Genomic DNA, 14,560 nt, shown 5'->3' on the forward strand with positions numbered 1-14,560 from the left:
CTTCCAATGACTCAATCAACTGGTCTACACCTCAAGGGCATTGCCTAAAATTATTAGCTCTGTTGTCTTTGTAAAGTTTCAGGACAAAATTGGAATTGTCTCCAGTTTGGCCATTCATGGGGAGGTGAATTAGGTCTAATATAAGGCTGGACCATGCTTCAATGCATTTGTTTCCGACTTAGTGATGTAATAATACTGCATTACTAATGTTTAGAAGCAAGCTTACATGATGTAAATTACAAAAAGCAATGTAAATTCCCTGTACAATAATAAATGCAAGCATAACCACATTGAAAAGTGTGTGCAATACAAATTTCTCTTAAACTCTTTGCATTCATTCTTCTTTCAAGTCCAATTTGGTCAACCATATTTTCTTCATGATGTTGATGAAATATTTCTCATGAATTAGGCCAAGATAAATCAATCTATTCAGAAACTTCAGAACATTAAATCCTTTTTTTCAGCTTTTCTTTACATCCTCGGGCAGCCTCATTAGATCATACTGTTTATTGGTTTTGATATAGTTGAGGAACAATATGTATACTGTAGTGCTGAGAAATCCTGGTTTATATGGGATAGAAGCTGGTGTATTGGGAAACAAGTCCAATAGTCTGCAGATGTTTAAGGTGACCTCTTTGCTAGGAATCTCAACCCTTCGCCAACTGTTTCTTCCAACTATTATCAGAGAGGAAAAACATATCCAAGGATCTCAAAGCAGGTGAAAACTTAAGATATCAAGAAGGATCTGCCTGTAATATCACTGACACAGCATGCTAGAACCACCAACAAATCCCTTCTACTGACAAGATTGGAAAAAGACTTAGAGGAAGCCATTCTCTGCTTGATAGGGCTATTAAAGCAGAAGAAGGATCACTGTAGCAATAGGACATGGGATTACTAAGTTTTTTATAAAAAACAGGAAATTGTTGAACAATGCATAGCTATCCATATCCCATCCCCCCAGAATTCAAAAGGCAGCTATGTTTTCAAGCTTCTCAAAGTCTTTTGATAAGTTTATGAGAGAGCTGAAATACTGAATAATGGAGAAGAATCCCTACTCCCTGTAGATCTCTAGTGCAGGCAACAAGAAGTTGCTGCTGCTCAAGGTCAAATCCTTATCAAAATCGATGATGAGGACATTTCACTGGTTAAAATTATTGAGCCTTAGCCTTCTGAATGCTATTTGTTGCGATTTCTCAAAATCAAACATCACTTTCTACACAAGCATTTTTTCTCCTCAGTCAACATTATCATTTTGAAATTCCGAATCCATTCCTTGTTCCTTAGATCCCATCCTACGAGGATAAACACCTCTTTTAAACTTTGTACTAGATCTCTAGAATTATTCACCCCTGCACCTATGCCAAGTCAATACATTCCATTTGAATCCCTTCTCAAAATGGTGCCTTCATCCTCCCTGGCCATCTCATGTTGGAAACTCCCACTTAGCAAACATGTATACTAATTATAGAAAGCCCCTTCTTAGATAGGTGTCACACTTTCATCCCTATCAAGAGGCTTCACACTCCCTAACCCTCTTAAGGACTCATCAGTAAACTCATTCTGAGCCATCAATGCTGTTGCCATTGTTATTGGTAATTGCGATGAGAAGTCTGGAGGCAACTATAATTACCAAGGCCAAGGAGGTAAAGTACAACGAGCTCAGTATTCCTGTCCTAGATTGCATTTTTACTTGGTAGCAAGCAATGAATTTGTTCTGCAGTCAATGTCAGCAGCAACACATCTTGTTGATTGAAGGTGGTGCAGGGGCACCAAGGTCATTCTATGAAGATACACAAACACACCATGAAGGTCAGAGGAGTGAGTAGGATAAGGAGATATCCAGACAATTCAAATGGACAAGAATTTAAAGTTATAATGATTTTCATGACCAAACAATGTAATCAAATGTGTTTATTTTGTGATGTCCTCAAAGGACTGAAAGTCATACTTGTAATGTCCTTAAAGGACCAAGGGTTTGTTTGTATTGGACTAATGTTGTCCAAACCTAAATTTTGTTTTCATGAAGTTTAGAATAGGCAGGGGATAGGTCTAAGATATTAGGAAACATTAAAAAAAGGGTTAAATATCCAAATAAAGCCATTCTATGGTTTTAAAATTTAAATTTTTAAATAGTAATGGCTATTTTAGGAGTTTGGAGGGAATTATTAGTTTGTCATGTTTTAAGAGTTAGTTATTCAACTCAACGATGGCAGTTGGTTGAAATAGTTATAGGAAGTTATATTTTAGAGGAAGCAATCTATTGTACGGAGAGAGAAGTCTGGGTGTACGGACTGAACAGAGATAACAACAGAGAATACATTTCCTTGCTTTATAAATATTGAATCTCTGCAAATTGATTAGTTTGTTCATTTTGGAATGATAGAAATGTACTAGAAATATATTATCATTCATATATTTGTCTTGAAACTATTTAGTTTGCTCTGTACCGAGGGTTTAGATGCCTGGTGTTAACTCACAGGCTGCATTCTTAGAGTTTCTCTGCAACAGTCCGGGTTTTTCCTCCAAGATATGGCCTTCCCATGAAATCTAAGGGCTCAGACTTCATGGGAGGCATTATTCTAACATGTATATTGTCATTCTAACATCTTTTAATGCAGCAACAGTGCTGACATTGGTTGACTGTTATGGAACAGTGAGGAGTTGTGAAGAAACTTCATTGGAAATGGTGGATAGATACAGCAGTGGGAGTTCTAGCCTCATGAAAGGGGTATTTTGTGATTTGGATCATCTTATATGATCAATGTAAAGGTGTATGATCAACCAATTTGATCTAGAATTTTGGGGAAGAGCTATATTGGTGATACCCTGGATTTGAGGGTTTGAATGAAGGTAAGTTGGGATTTCGGGGTTACAGGAGGTCTGGAATAAATTGCTTTTGGATTTGCCCATCTTTAGTCATTTTTAAAACTCTTCTGAAGTTTTGGAGTAATAAGGTTGAGTGGAGAGGGGTGGTGCTTTGTAAATTGTTGGTTTTTTATGCTATTTGCAGGTCACTTTGCAAGAACAGTCAGTACTGGTCCAAAGTAACAGTATTTAAGTTTTTGCTATGTTATAATACTTGAAAAAGGGTACCTATAAATGCTTTCACTTCATCAAATGTTTTGGGAAAAATTTAAGTTATTTAGGTTTTTTATGCTGCTGCAGGGCTACAAGTTTGTCAATTAGGTCTCGCAAGGTGCATTGGAAGAATTGGGCATTGGGAGTCGTGTCTAGCCAATTGGATGGTCAAATCTAGTTGAGTACACACTATATAACTTGTAAAATCCTTATTTAACCCTTTGTTAAGTCTTTTGCATATTTGGAGTCATTTGGAGTCATTTGGGGTTTGTAGGTGGTTTGACAACTTGGACAACTTGCATGCTGGAAGAAATCTAGAAGTGGAGTTAGTCTTGTGGATTCAAAGGTGGGGAGCTCAGTGGGTTAAACCTTTTGTATGATTATCCTCTGATAAAAGATTGAGTGGGTTGGGTCATTGTTTGAGTTACACTTGAGGAAGATATAGGGCATTGTTTCAAAGACAAGGGGTAGTTAGTTGTTTCTACATCAAATCATTGGTTGACCACTGAGCTCTGCATCAGAAGGTGCCCTTTACAATGACCAAGACAAATGTAGGAACACTTACTTATCCAGGAATATGGTTTTGACATGATATAAATGCAAATATATGTTGTGAGCTCAACAAACCTGCAAAAGCGTTCTCCACATTAGATCCATAGTTTACAGGTAAAGTCTCCCACCTTTCAATGGATGCAGAAGTTACAGTAAGGAACATTATATAGGTTCTTTCTGCAGTATGGGTATCCTTCATCTCAAATTGACCACTAAATAAAAACTTCCAAAGCTGCTGCTTGCTCTCTTCTTGCTCCTTGTCTTTTTACTGCTATAAACACTAGAAAATGTGAACCAGGTAATTATTTTATTTTACTATAACCATCTTAGCAGCCTTACTCATGTATAGAAGCTACCGTGTTGTTTACCTTTTTCTGTACTTAATATCTGATTCTCACTACTGAATACCATTGTGCTGAACAGTTAATGTAAATTTTTCTTTTGTATCAAATATATTTACTATTATTCAGAAAATGTACATTTTACATGGAGTTGCATAGATTGGCAGTTTGGTTGATTTAAACTGCATGTTTGTTTAAAAATGCTAAAAAATCTCATTCAGCTGGAAGTCTGGTAGATTCGTAGTCCCTCGCTTAACCCATGAGTCTATCAGGACAATATGAATTGGTGTTTAGTGATCTTGCGTATCTACTATCAACATCATTTTCTGTTTGATTCTTTAAATCAATTACGAAACAGTGGCAAACATGTGTTTGAAACTTGAAAATTGTAAGTTCATTAAGATGGATTATGGATTCCAGTAACCATCATGTGCATAAGAGGTATTTATCCTGCATGCCATGGAATGTGTCTTTGAGATAATTTCTTGAAATCTTGCACAGCAAGTATAAAAGGAAGACATCATTTAATTTTTTAAATAGTGTGGTGTGCTTTCAAACAAATAGGTCATAAAGACTCTCATTTTTTCATTTTTATGGGGCCTCCTGCTTGGAGTATTGACCATTTCAGTATGTTTGGATATGTGCAGCATTTGCGCAGATTGTCATTTACCAGGGACTATCTGCATGTGGACAGACTGTGCTGCATGCTTTGAAAGTTGTGCTGGCACTGTAGGGGAATGTGGTACATGTTTAGGAGGGGCTGGTGAAGCTGGGGCACCAATATTACTCATAGTAGGGGTTGTGACGTTGGGACTTTTTACTGTTGTTGGGATCTTTTACAGTGTATTGGTAGCAACAATGGTTGGCCAGAGGATATGGCAACGCCATTACCACATTTTAGCAAAAAGGATGTTGACAAAAGTAAGTACCATGATTGTAGTATAGCTTGTTTGTTCATTTGCGGATTTATAGTTTTTTCTGAGATAGGTTTATTTTTCAAGTCTCATTAATGACAGTTAAATAATCCATTTGTATAATTTTTAGATGAAATTATCATTAGTTGTGATCTCTTTGCAAGTATTGGTGTTGATTTATTTAAATTTTATTTTATTGGACAAGGAATGACAGTACAAAAACAGCAAACAGACGTGTTGAATTCATAGTTCAAAGGCTTGGACTTAATGCAAAATCTCTGCATACCCAAATTTGGCTTGGACTTGGAAAAGCTTGACAACTTGGTTTTTTTTGTATTCCTGTAAAAACATAAATTTTATTCATATGATAGTTACAAGATGTATTAAATGATTCTATAAAATGTTGGGGAAGTGCTTTCTGTAGATTTGAAGTTTGAACATAAAGAGTACAATTTTGCATTATCACGTGAATGCAACAGCCAACAACTATGATATGCATTACGAAAATATAACATCTTCATAGCTACATCCTCCATAGATTGCCTCTCTAAATCAACAATCTTGTCTTCTATAACTTGGAGGTATTCTTATCTTATTTAAGTCTACTGTCTTTATGGAACAATCACATCAAAGCATACAGGCTGTTAAGTAGCTAGGAGCATTTTTCTTATGCAAAGGAGGATGTTGCATTGTGCAAAATTAGTTTATTGAGATGCTGCTGAGACAACTTATTGCTCTTTTGTGTGAATGACCTCAAACAAATTCTAGTTGCACTCACATCTAGATACACTACAAGTTTAAGACAAAACATTAAGGGCTAGCTTTTGAAGATTTGAGGTATTTCCACTCTAATCCTTCCATAAAAAATCTACAAATAAAATATTCAAAAGTTTGTAATCAATAATTTTTAGATTTAAGTGAGGACTCCAGTTTTTGTTACTTGGTGTTTAGATGGATCTCTTAAATAGCTAGTGGTGAAGAAAATCGTCTCCCCCTGGTTTGTCTTTTGAACGATCAAGGTCCTCATTTTAGCTTCAAGTACCGTCTCTTATTGAATGTTGCGAGACCATATCTTGCTCATTTATATATGAATTTATTTGAGAAGAAAAACGTAGGGTTGGGGATGTATGTGACCACGTGAATGGGTTGTTGGAGTTGATTGCTCCACTTCCAATTATGGAACTCCTAAACGGGATCAAATTTGTGTCTATTTCTTTTATAGCAGTTTTGGTTGGCCTCCTTGACTTTGTCTGACACCTCGAAATCTACACTGTAAAATTTCATTAACCAGCCACCAAGTAAAAAATCATCCAGTAAAGGCTTTGACAACTATAAACAAATACCTTCAAAAAATTGAAAGTAGGAAGGTTTCAATTCGAATCTAAATTCAATTTTGCTATTACCTTGATCATTGTAGTTCTCTTTGTAAAGATATAATAAAAAAGTATCAGACTAACCCTCTCTCCAACAAACATTTTTGTTGCAATGAATGTAGCCTTGCTTGAATCTCAAACAGTTTACTCAAAGGTGTCAATAGACTACAAATGCTTTGCAATGTGAAAAACATAGTCATAAACCCTGTTACTCATGTTTGCTCAAGCTCTTTCTCCTTGGCATGATCTCAGATTATACTGAAAACCCTTGGTGATTATAGTTTGTAATACACTATCCCTCTTTCTTATTAAAACCTCTTGGGTCTGAACTTCCGTCTCAGGTTAAGAATTAGGTTCAATTTGTATCAAGCATTAAACAACAGTCCAAATGAGAGTTTTTTGTATTTATTCAATAGATAGTAAATTTTGACAACACCAAGCTGAATCTCACAATTATTGAAAGATAACAGAAAATTACAACTCAATAACTTAAATTGGAAACTAATTTAAATCAGAACAGTCATATTCAAATCCAAGGGAACAACAGATATTTAAAAAAAAAAACAGTTGCTAGTGTAATTGCACCTGATGCTGATTTCTCCTTATCAGCATGCCGTCTAGATACTGGTAGCTAGTTTGAAGGTATTCAGGGCCTTTGTCTATTTGTAATACTTCCCGTCAGATAGTGCACATTTTCAGTCAAGCCATTCATAATGTTGAGCGCAATGGTCTTTGCTGACCCAAACAATTCTGTAAGTTTTGATGTTAGGGAATTAGGCTCAGAACCACCCACTATCCTTGTTTGACAACTGGATTCCTTCAGATGTTCACCCCTGTTGCCTGCTAGAATCTTTGGTGCTCTTAATCACCCAGTATTTGCCTTATTTTGTGATGCTCCTTCATTCCTTTACCCACAAGTGACACTCATGGTATGCTTGCTGCCAGTTCGATCCGCAGCTTCAGGCATATGACTGATGTTCCTGACTTCCTATGCCTATTCAAAAGACTTTGATGCTACTTTTTTGTTCCAGGCTTCTCGTCACATGGTCAACTAAGTTCCGAATGACAACAACCAGCTAACTCCGCCTGCTTTCATAACCATGCCCTCGACCAACTCACAACATTGTCCATATGTCGTGTTTCCTTCGGATTACATATGATAAACTCTATATTCACTGTCTAGTCACAGTAGCTCATGATAGATATTAAAGTGTGGTTTGCAAGTGATTACTGGTAAGAATTAACTTTCATATGCATGCAGTTAGATGACTGGTTCGCCTTCAAACAAGATACTATGCCGTGTTTACTGAATTCTGCCTCTGTTTTTGCGTACTTCAACATCACTCAAGAAAGGTACTCAATAATCATCCTGGAGACATCTCTTAGCCCCAAAGATGATGCTCATCTGAAGAATTCAGTCCTCAAGAAGCAACAACCTGTTTGCAAAAAACTCAGAAGTTTGGTATTCCTCCAGACTGCTCCAATGATTCCTCCAACCTCCTGATAACATTCTTCCCTAAGTGTAATTGCCCAGCCTCTTGGACTCCTCTAATTTGTTTTTATTCCCTCTTACCTTCAGCTTTAATATTCCCCTTCTCATTTTCAATATGAAATTTATTAACTTGTAAGAGAAATTTTAGATTCGTAATTAAATGCTAAAGAGGGTGTCTAGCATTTAATTAAATCTTGCAACATTTAGTTAGTGGTGACATTACAGTCCTTCCTTTCCCAATTCGCTTGCCCTCAAGCAAGTGGAGATCAGGATGCATCAAGATTTGCTCATTTTCCCAAGTGGCATCTTCCACGGGTAGGTCCTTTCATCTCACCGAGTACTCTTTAATCACACATTTCTTGTGAGTATGCTCCCTTGTCATCGTAATGGCTTGTAGGATTAAGATCAACTTCCCTTCATCCGAAGTTGATAATTCTATGAATGGAGTGACATTATGTCCCAATGCTTTCTTCATCCAGGAGACATGAGAAACATTGTGTACTTTGCTGCTGGCTAGTAACTCCAACTCATAGGCTACCTCTCCAACTCTCTTGACACTTCAATAAGGGCCATAAAATCTTGGTTTGATGTAATATCCCTAATGGATATTTTTACCAATTTCTCTATTCCAATAATTTTCAGAATACAAGCAGATTGTTTTGCAATAAATTTCTAGATGTGACCAGCATATAAACAACAATTTGCTCATTTAGAAACCTCAGAAAACTTTTATTGTATCATATATTCGGCAATACAATAATATGCATAAAGTCCAATCTTACAAATGGTAATAACAGTCAGATTGGAAACATTCAAAAAGAACTTGTAAACTCAGCGTGAACTGTGACTTGAATCCTTGTAGTGATGAACCGGGGCTACATCCAATCCACCAAAGATGACCTAAAAAGTTGTCCTCAGGTCTGAAATGGAAGATTTTATCTCTCCCAATGTTCCTCCAAGAGAAACTCAAATTCTCCAAACAAGCAATTATCCAAGCATCCCCAAATGAATGAAGCTTTTCTCTTTTATCTCAGACAGTGACCCTTCAGTTCCCTTTTGGTGTCCTTTCGTCTTTTTCCTTTGTCACCTTTATCTCAGTTAATAATATTAATTTGATCCATTCTAACTTTTCAATAAGCTCCCTTAAGCCAAAATTAATATTTTATGAATTTGACTTAAGAATTCTTAATGTCCCACAAAGAGGACATTACAAGTCCTCCCTTTTTGAGATTGCTTGTCCTCAAGCCATCATGAGTCCATAATCCAATACTAGGGAACCATGTCCATCTACAAGGCGCTCCGTAGCTCTTACTAGTAACTATATAATCAAGATATGCCAAACTGCGGGACCAACAATAATGTTGCAATCAGTCCGCTACTATGATCAGTGGATCCCAAATAAAAACCTGTGATGTCCCTAATATCACTCACTAATTCCTATAATACTTGTGTCCCTGAAGAGGATGAGATCTACCAAATTACCTCATAAGCCATATCACCTTGCTGGAAATCGTGTAGTAATCCAATAGTAGGTGTCGCAAGAGTAAACATCTCAAAATAGAGTGACTCAGAAAGCCATCCTGTCTCGCCTCCTCAATTGTGTAGGGGCATACATCACACCAACTATCCAAATTCTCATCTTGACCATGACAGGATTGGTGAAGCCCATAAGTGAAACCCAACCAAGCTATACTACTAACTCTGTCAATACATAGGTCTGAAAGAAAACAACTCTCACATCCATCGTCCATAAGGGGATACAAACCAGTGAAGGAATCAACAACCTTTTAACTACAACCAACCTCTGTAAGACCCCTATGGATGTGTTGACTCTGCAAGTAATCCAACTGGTGGAAATCGACTCCATAGTCACCCTATAAATCTGTATCCGCATGACACCCTTGTGACATAGAAGTAAGCAACTCACTCAGATACATATCACTATAGTGAAAAATTGGTTGGTGCCCCTGTCAGTTATCTCTTATCACCACCTGATTCTAACACTTGCAGCCTCTAATAACATCTTCCAAAGATGGCATACCTTCATCCCACATTGAATGATACAATCTCTTAGTCAACCTACACCTACAACTCATCAAATTCTCCACATGTGCATCAAACAAATAGTGATTAGCACTCATAATTGTATAGTGACAATGCATAACCTCAACCTCTGTAAATGGCTCATCATAAAGTACAATCTGCTGACTAGAAGTGGATGAATCCAGCTTAACCTGATCAGTCCTTGCACTATCATCACTGACCACCTCCTCAATGATTATATCTGAATGTTAGGCTGAATTAGAGCATGCCAAATGTAATTTCTGATTTAACTCAGCAATCTGATTGTCTGCTTCATGAAATGCCACTAAAGTAGCCTCAAGGGTGTCCTTTGCATTCATGAGCTCATAGGTACATACATCTACTTCTGCTTCCTTCTCCCTCAGTGCTTTTGAGTAAATCTGTGAAAGGTCAAGAGATGATCCCGATTTGAAAGGTGTAGGTAATTTGATTTCATTGTTCTCATTCCTTCCTTAATTAGCTACAAATGTGAGAACTCCTCTTGTTGTATTTTTTGTCTTCTTATTAATTGTTCCCTCCAAAAGTATTTTTCAACCATCTCATAAATGTTATCAAAATGTGACAGAGCTTTATAATCTTTTGTTCGGTTACTTTCATTTGACTCTCCATATAAGGTGAACTAGTAGGTGTATCAGATAAGTCAAATGCGTATGAGGTGGGAGAAATTGTTTCAGCATACATATCCATATCATCAATGCCATCATTTATACTCAATTGTGAAAAAGAATTAGGGGCAACATTGTATTCAAAAATTAATGTATCACAAGGAGAATCCATACCAAATGTAGAGACCCGCAAGTCTAAATCAATATCAGCATCAACACCCACAAAAGATGTTGAGTCATCATCATTAGCCGATTGGATAGTATTCACCAATGTGTTATCATCATGTTCATCAAGAGTGCTAGAGTCGGCATCCCCACAAGAGACCTCTACCTCCATACTACCAATCAATAGACTTGTACCCTATGGAACATATTCTACATGATCATGAGTAGGGTGCAAATCAGTGGTAGTTGACTGCCCTTCTTTTTCAAATCACCTATACGCTAATTTTGGTCTGTTGAAAACTCCTTGTACAAATTTTTGCTCCTGTCTTTTGCAAGAGATCCTGGGCCAAATCAAAATACTTAGTTTTTTCCATATCAGTCTTGTTTTGAAGTTTTGGATGGAAATCCATCCAATCAATGAAGGGTAATTCTTTTTGAACTTGTGGAGGAGGTTTTTTGTACTCCTCATACATGCTAAGTGCTTCAGTTCTTGCATCAAGTGGAAAATTCTTGGCCAACTGCTGTTGTATCTTAACATGATTTTTCCTAACTTTTTCCTGATTGTCAAGCTTTCCCATAGCTCGATATAACTAATCTGTACAAGTAAATGATCAAATTGGGAAGGACATCAACACGAACTACAATCACCGTACCTTCTAAAATACCACGTTAGTAGTTATGCCACCCTAAACTCTGCAACCTAGCTGCACCAAGTGAAGACGGGGATCCAATGTATAGTTTGAACCCCTGTGAACTCTAATTGCTGATATACTTCAGAACTGGCAATTGTATTTTAAATAAAATCAATTGTGGGCAATGTAGATATCTGTTTTTCCAGTTGATATGCAGTCTCTCGCTCTACAAATCTTCAAAATTCCTCTTAGGACGCCCCAACAACACTTCAACTAGTATCGTTTGCACTATTCAGATCCCAAACTTCCCTTTATTGAGCTACAAGACAAGTCTGTACTGCAACAGTTCCATTTCTCACATGTGCCTAATTTTTTCTTCAAAATGGTATTGTTCAAAACATCTCATATTTCCCCAGTCAATACAGGAATAAAAGAACTTTAGGATTAATATTCAGCCCAAAAGGAACTGAACAATAGCAAGATATCTGAACTCCCAAAAATGAATGCATGCAACACAAAAATGCACAATTTAATGCCTACAGCCATAACACACATCCAACAAAAGGAAATCCACCAAAGTTTGAACAACACTTGTGGCACTTTGATTTCGAATACTCCTGCAGTAATGTCCAGATGATATAGTGACTTTCCTCTGCAAATTTGGAAATGCTGAAACCTTATATGTGCTAAAATGAATTGGATAAGATCTCAATGCCTGAAGTCACAATAAGTCGTTCTAGAGCTCTAGAAAAACCAAGGAGCAAATTGAATGCAGCGATATACACCAACCAGTAGAGACGTTAATATTTGCCAAGCCTTTGGTGCTGGTGATTAAAACCAAGAAATTCTTCCTTTCTCAGCCACAGTGATTGTCGGGTTGATAAAATAAAGAAGTCTATGAACCATAGTTTGTTCATGACCATTTAATTAAAACTCAACTTGGAGTTCCACCAATTCCTGTGCTTTCCTTGCATCTTACCAATCTGGATCCATCAAGGCTTCACCTCTTTGAATGACAATCATCATAGTTGTAGATTGGTATCATCAAAGATTACCTCCAACCCTCTTCAATGTATCCTTTCTTCACTTGTATCTCACCAAAACTTGTTTTGTTCTTTGGAGATGTTGTCCTGCATTTTGTCACTACAAAATGTAGGTAACAGTACAAAACTTTTTCAAGCTTAGTTTTTCATTTCTTTGAGTTTAGTTTGTTATTTAATTGGTTAGTTTTGATCAACCAATCAGTATCAATTGATATAATGAATCATTTTACTGAAGGCCTTCGTCAAGTCCTTTTCGTTTTGTTCTCTGGTGAGCTTTTGTTTGATTCTTGAAGCCTTCACAGTCTGTTCTTTGCTTTTGAGTTTGCATTTGCTTGTTTTTAGTTTTTTGGTTTTGCTCATGTCATGCCTTTTGATTTCCCCTTCGATTCGGTCCAACCTAGAGGTCAATCGGAGTTGTCAATCAAGAGTTATGCCCATTTTAGTGCCTCAAAAGTGGACATTTTAGGTGCAACAGCACAAATTTTAAAAAAATGATGTTATATTTTCATTTTGACATTCACTTTTTGAAAATATAACATTTTATTCACTTTTTGTTATATTTTTAAGTTACTTTATTTTTTAATTTATAACTTAAAGTGACTATAGTGTACTTTATGTTATAATTTTATGTTGAGTTATTTTTTAATTTTTCGCTTAAAGTGACTATAGAACCATATAGTTACATTTTTTATTTTTGATTTTAAAATCAAATACTTTTATAAATGTCACTTTAAAATAATATTTATGTGTTATATTGAATAATATGATAAATGAATATTATTTTTGACCCATATTGATGACATTTTTATAATTGTAAGTGAAATACATCACTTTGAGGCCTCAAAAGTGGACTTTTTATGTGCGTTTGCATGTAAAAACTATGAAAAGTGGAAACTTTTTATGTTATTACATATAATACTCACTTTTGAGTATACTTTTCATGCCATTACATCAAAAGTTTATGAAAGTGGACCTTTTTGATGCAATGACATGAAAAGTAGAGTTTTTGTGCTTAAGCATAAAAAAGGTGAGACACATTTTAAAACATGTAAGTGATCTCAAAAGGTCCGATTTTGCATGAAGATATGTTTGAAAATTTGTAATGGCCATTAAAAAGTCCAATTTTGAGAAGGAAATGTGTTCTTGCTCCCCAAGAATCCGATTTTGGCCATAACTGAAGATTTTCTTCATGAATTTGAATGAAATCTCTTGCATTCAAGGTGTTTTGGATTGGTGATCATTTTGCCTCCATAAAAAATGAGTTTAATGAGCTAAAATACGTTTTTGGATCTCCAAATCTAGGGCACATTTTTGTAAAAAACTCCAAATTCCTTCATTTTTGCTCAGAACTTGAGTTTTACTCAATGTATTTGCATGGGATTTGTTCCATTTGAAATGTTTTTGGATGGCAATGAGTTTCCTTGCTTCTAAAATGGATTTATTTGCCTCAAAAATGTTTTTGAAACTTTCATAATGAATCACGTTTTTGCTTAAAATGACTGAAAAATTGGAGTTTTTATCCACTTTTTTGCATTTGGATCCATGTATATCCATTTGGGGAAGTCATTTTTGCATTCACAAGTGAAAAATGATTAAAAAACATGCATTTTTTTTGGCCACGTTTTTGCAAAAACGGCCCAGATTTTTGAATAAAAAAGTCATGTTTTTGTTCAAAAAACTCAAAAAAATGCATTTCCAGCCCATACCTTTGATCAAGAGGGATTGTTTTTGAGTTTTAAATGCATGATATTGTCTTTGGAGACTATTTATTTGGCACTTTCATGTCAAATTCGACTATTGAATGTCCATTACATACATGTACGAAAAAAGTCAAAAGGTTGTTTGAAAATCCGGATTTAAGGAAGAATTGGTCTTAAGTCTATAAAACTTGCTATTTTGGCTCTCTCTCCTTCATTTTTTGCACTTAATCTTCATGCAAGTGGAATCTTTCTAACTTGCTCATCAATTCATGCTTATCTTGCTATTTCCATGCATATTATTGCTTGATGATTGCCATTTGTCTATATATATGCCATGAAAAGTGCATTTTGCCTTTAAAAATGATGAAAACTCTCATTTTCACACTTTTGGAATTATCCCAAACTCCAAATTCGAAATTACATGTTGAAGTGCATTGCATCTTGACATGTTTGAGTCTTTTGCCAAAGGCATGTGTTTTTTTTGTGTCTTGCTTGTTTGCATTTCGGTTTTTTCTCCATTTGGAAGAAATTGCAAGTTCTTTCCCAAGAACTTGAGCATGTTTCACTTCACTCCACTTTC

The 14,560-nt window shown here is 36.0% G+C and overlaps 1 protein-coding gene across 2 annotated transcripts in view; it reads left to right on the plus strand.

Annotated features, from left to right (window-relative positions):
• Positions 1–14,560, plus strand: part of LOC149542995 (RING/FYVE/PHD zinc finger superfamily protein) — a 257,051-nt gene that overhangs the window by 185,157 nt on the left and 57,334 nt on the right. For both annotated transcript variants that reach the window (XM_089797914.1, XM_089797915.1), the window contains exon 6: positions 4,622–4,895. In XM_089797914.1, the coding sequence (XP_089654040.1) occupies positions 4,622–4,895 (274 nt within the window). The remainder of the gene's footprint in view (positions 1–4,621; positions 4,896–14,560) is intronic.

Source organism: Cupressus sempervirens, chromosome 8 (assembly GCF_028749045.1).
Source record: "Cupressus sempervirens isolate cs-2001-9-10 chromosome 8, ASM2874904v1, whole genome shotgun sequence".
In the NCBI taxonomy this organism is placed as follows: Eukaryota; Viridiplantae; Streptophyta; class Pinopsida; order Cupressales; family Cupressaceae; genus Cupressus; species Cupressus sempervirens.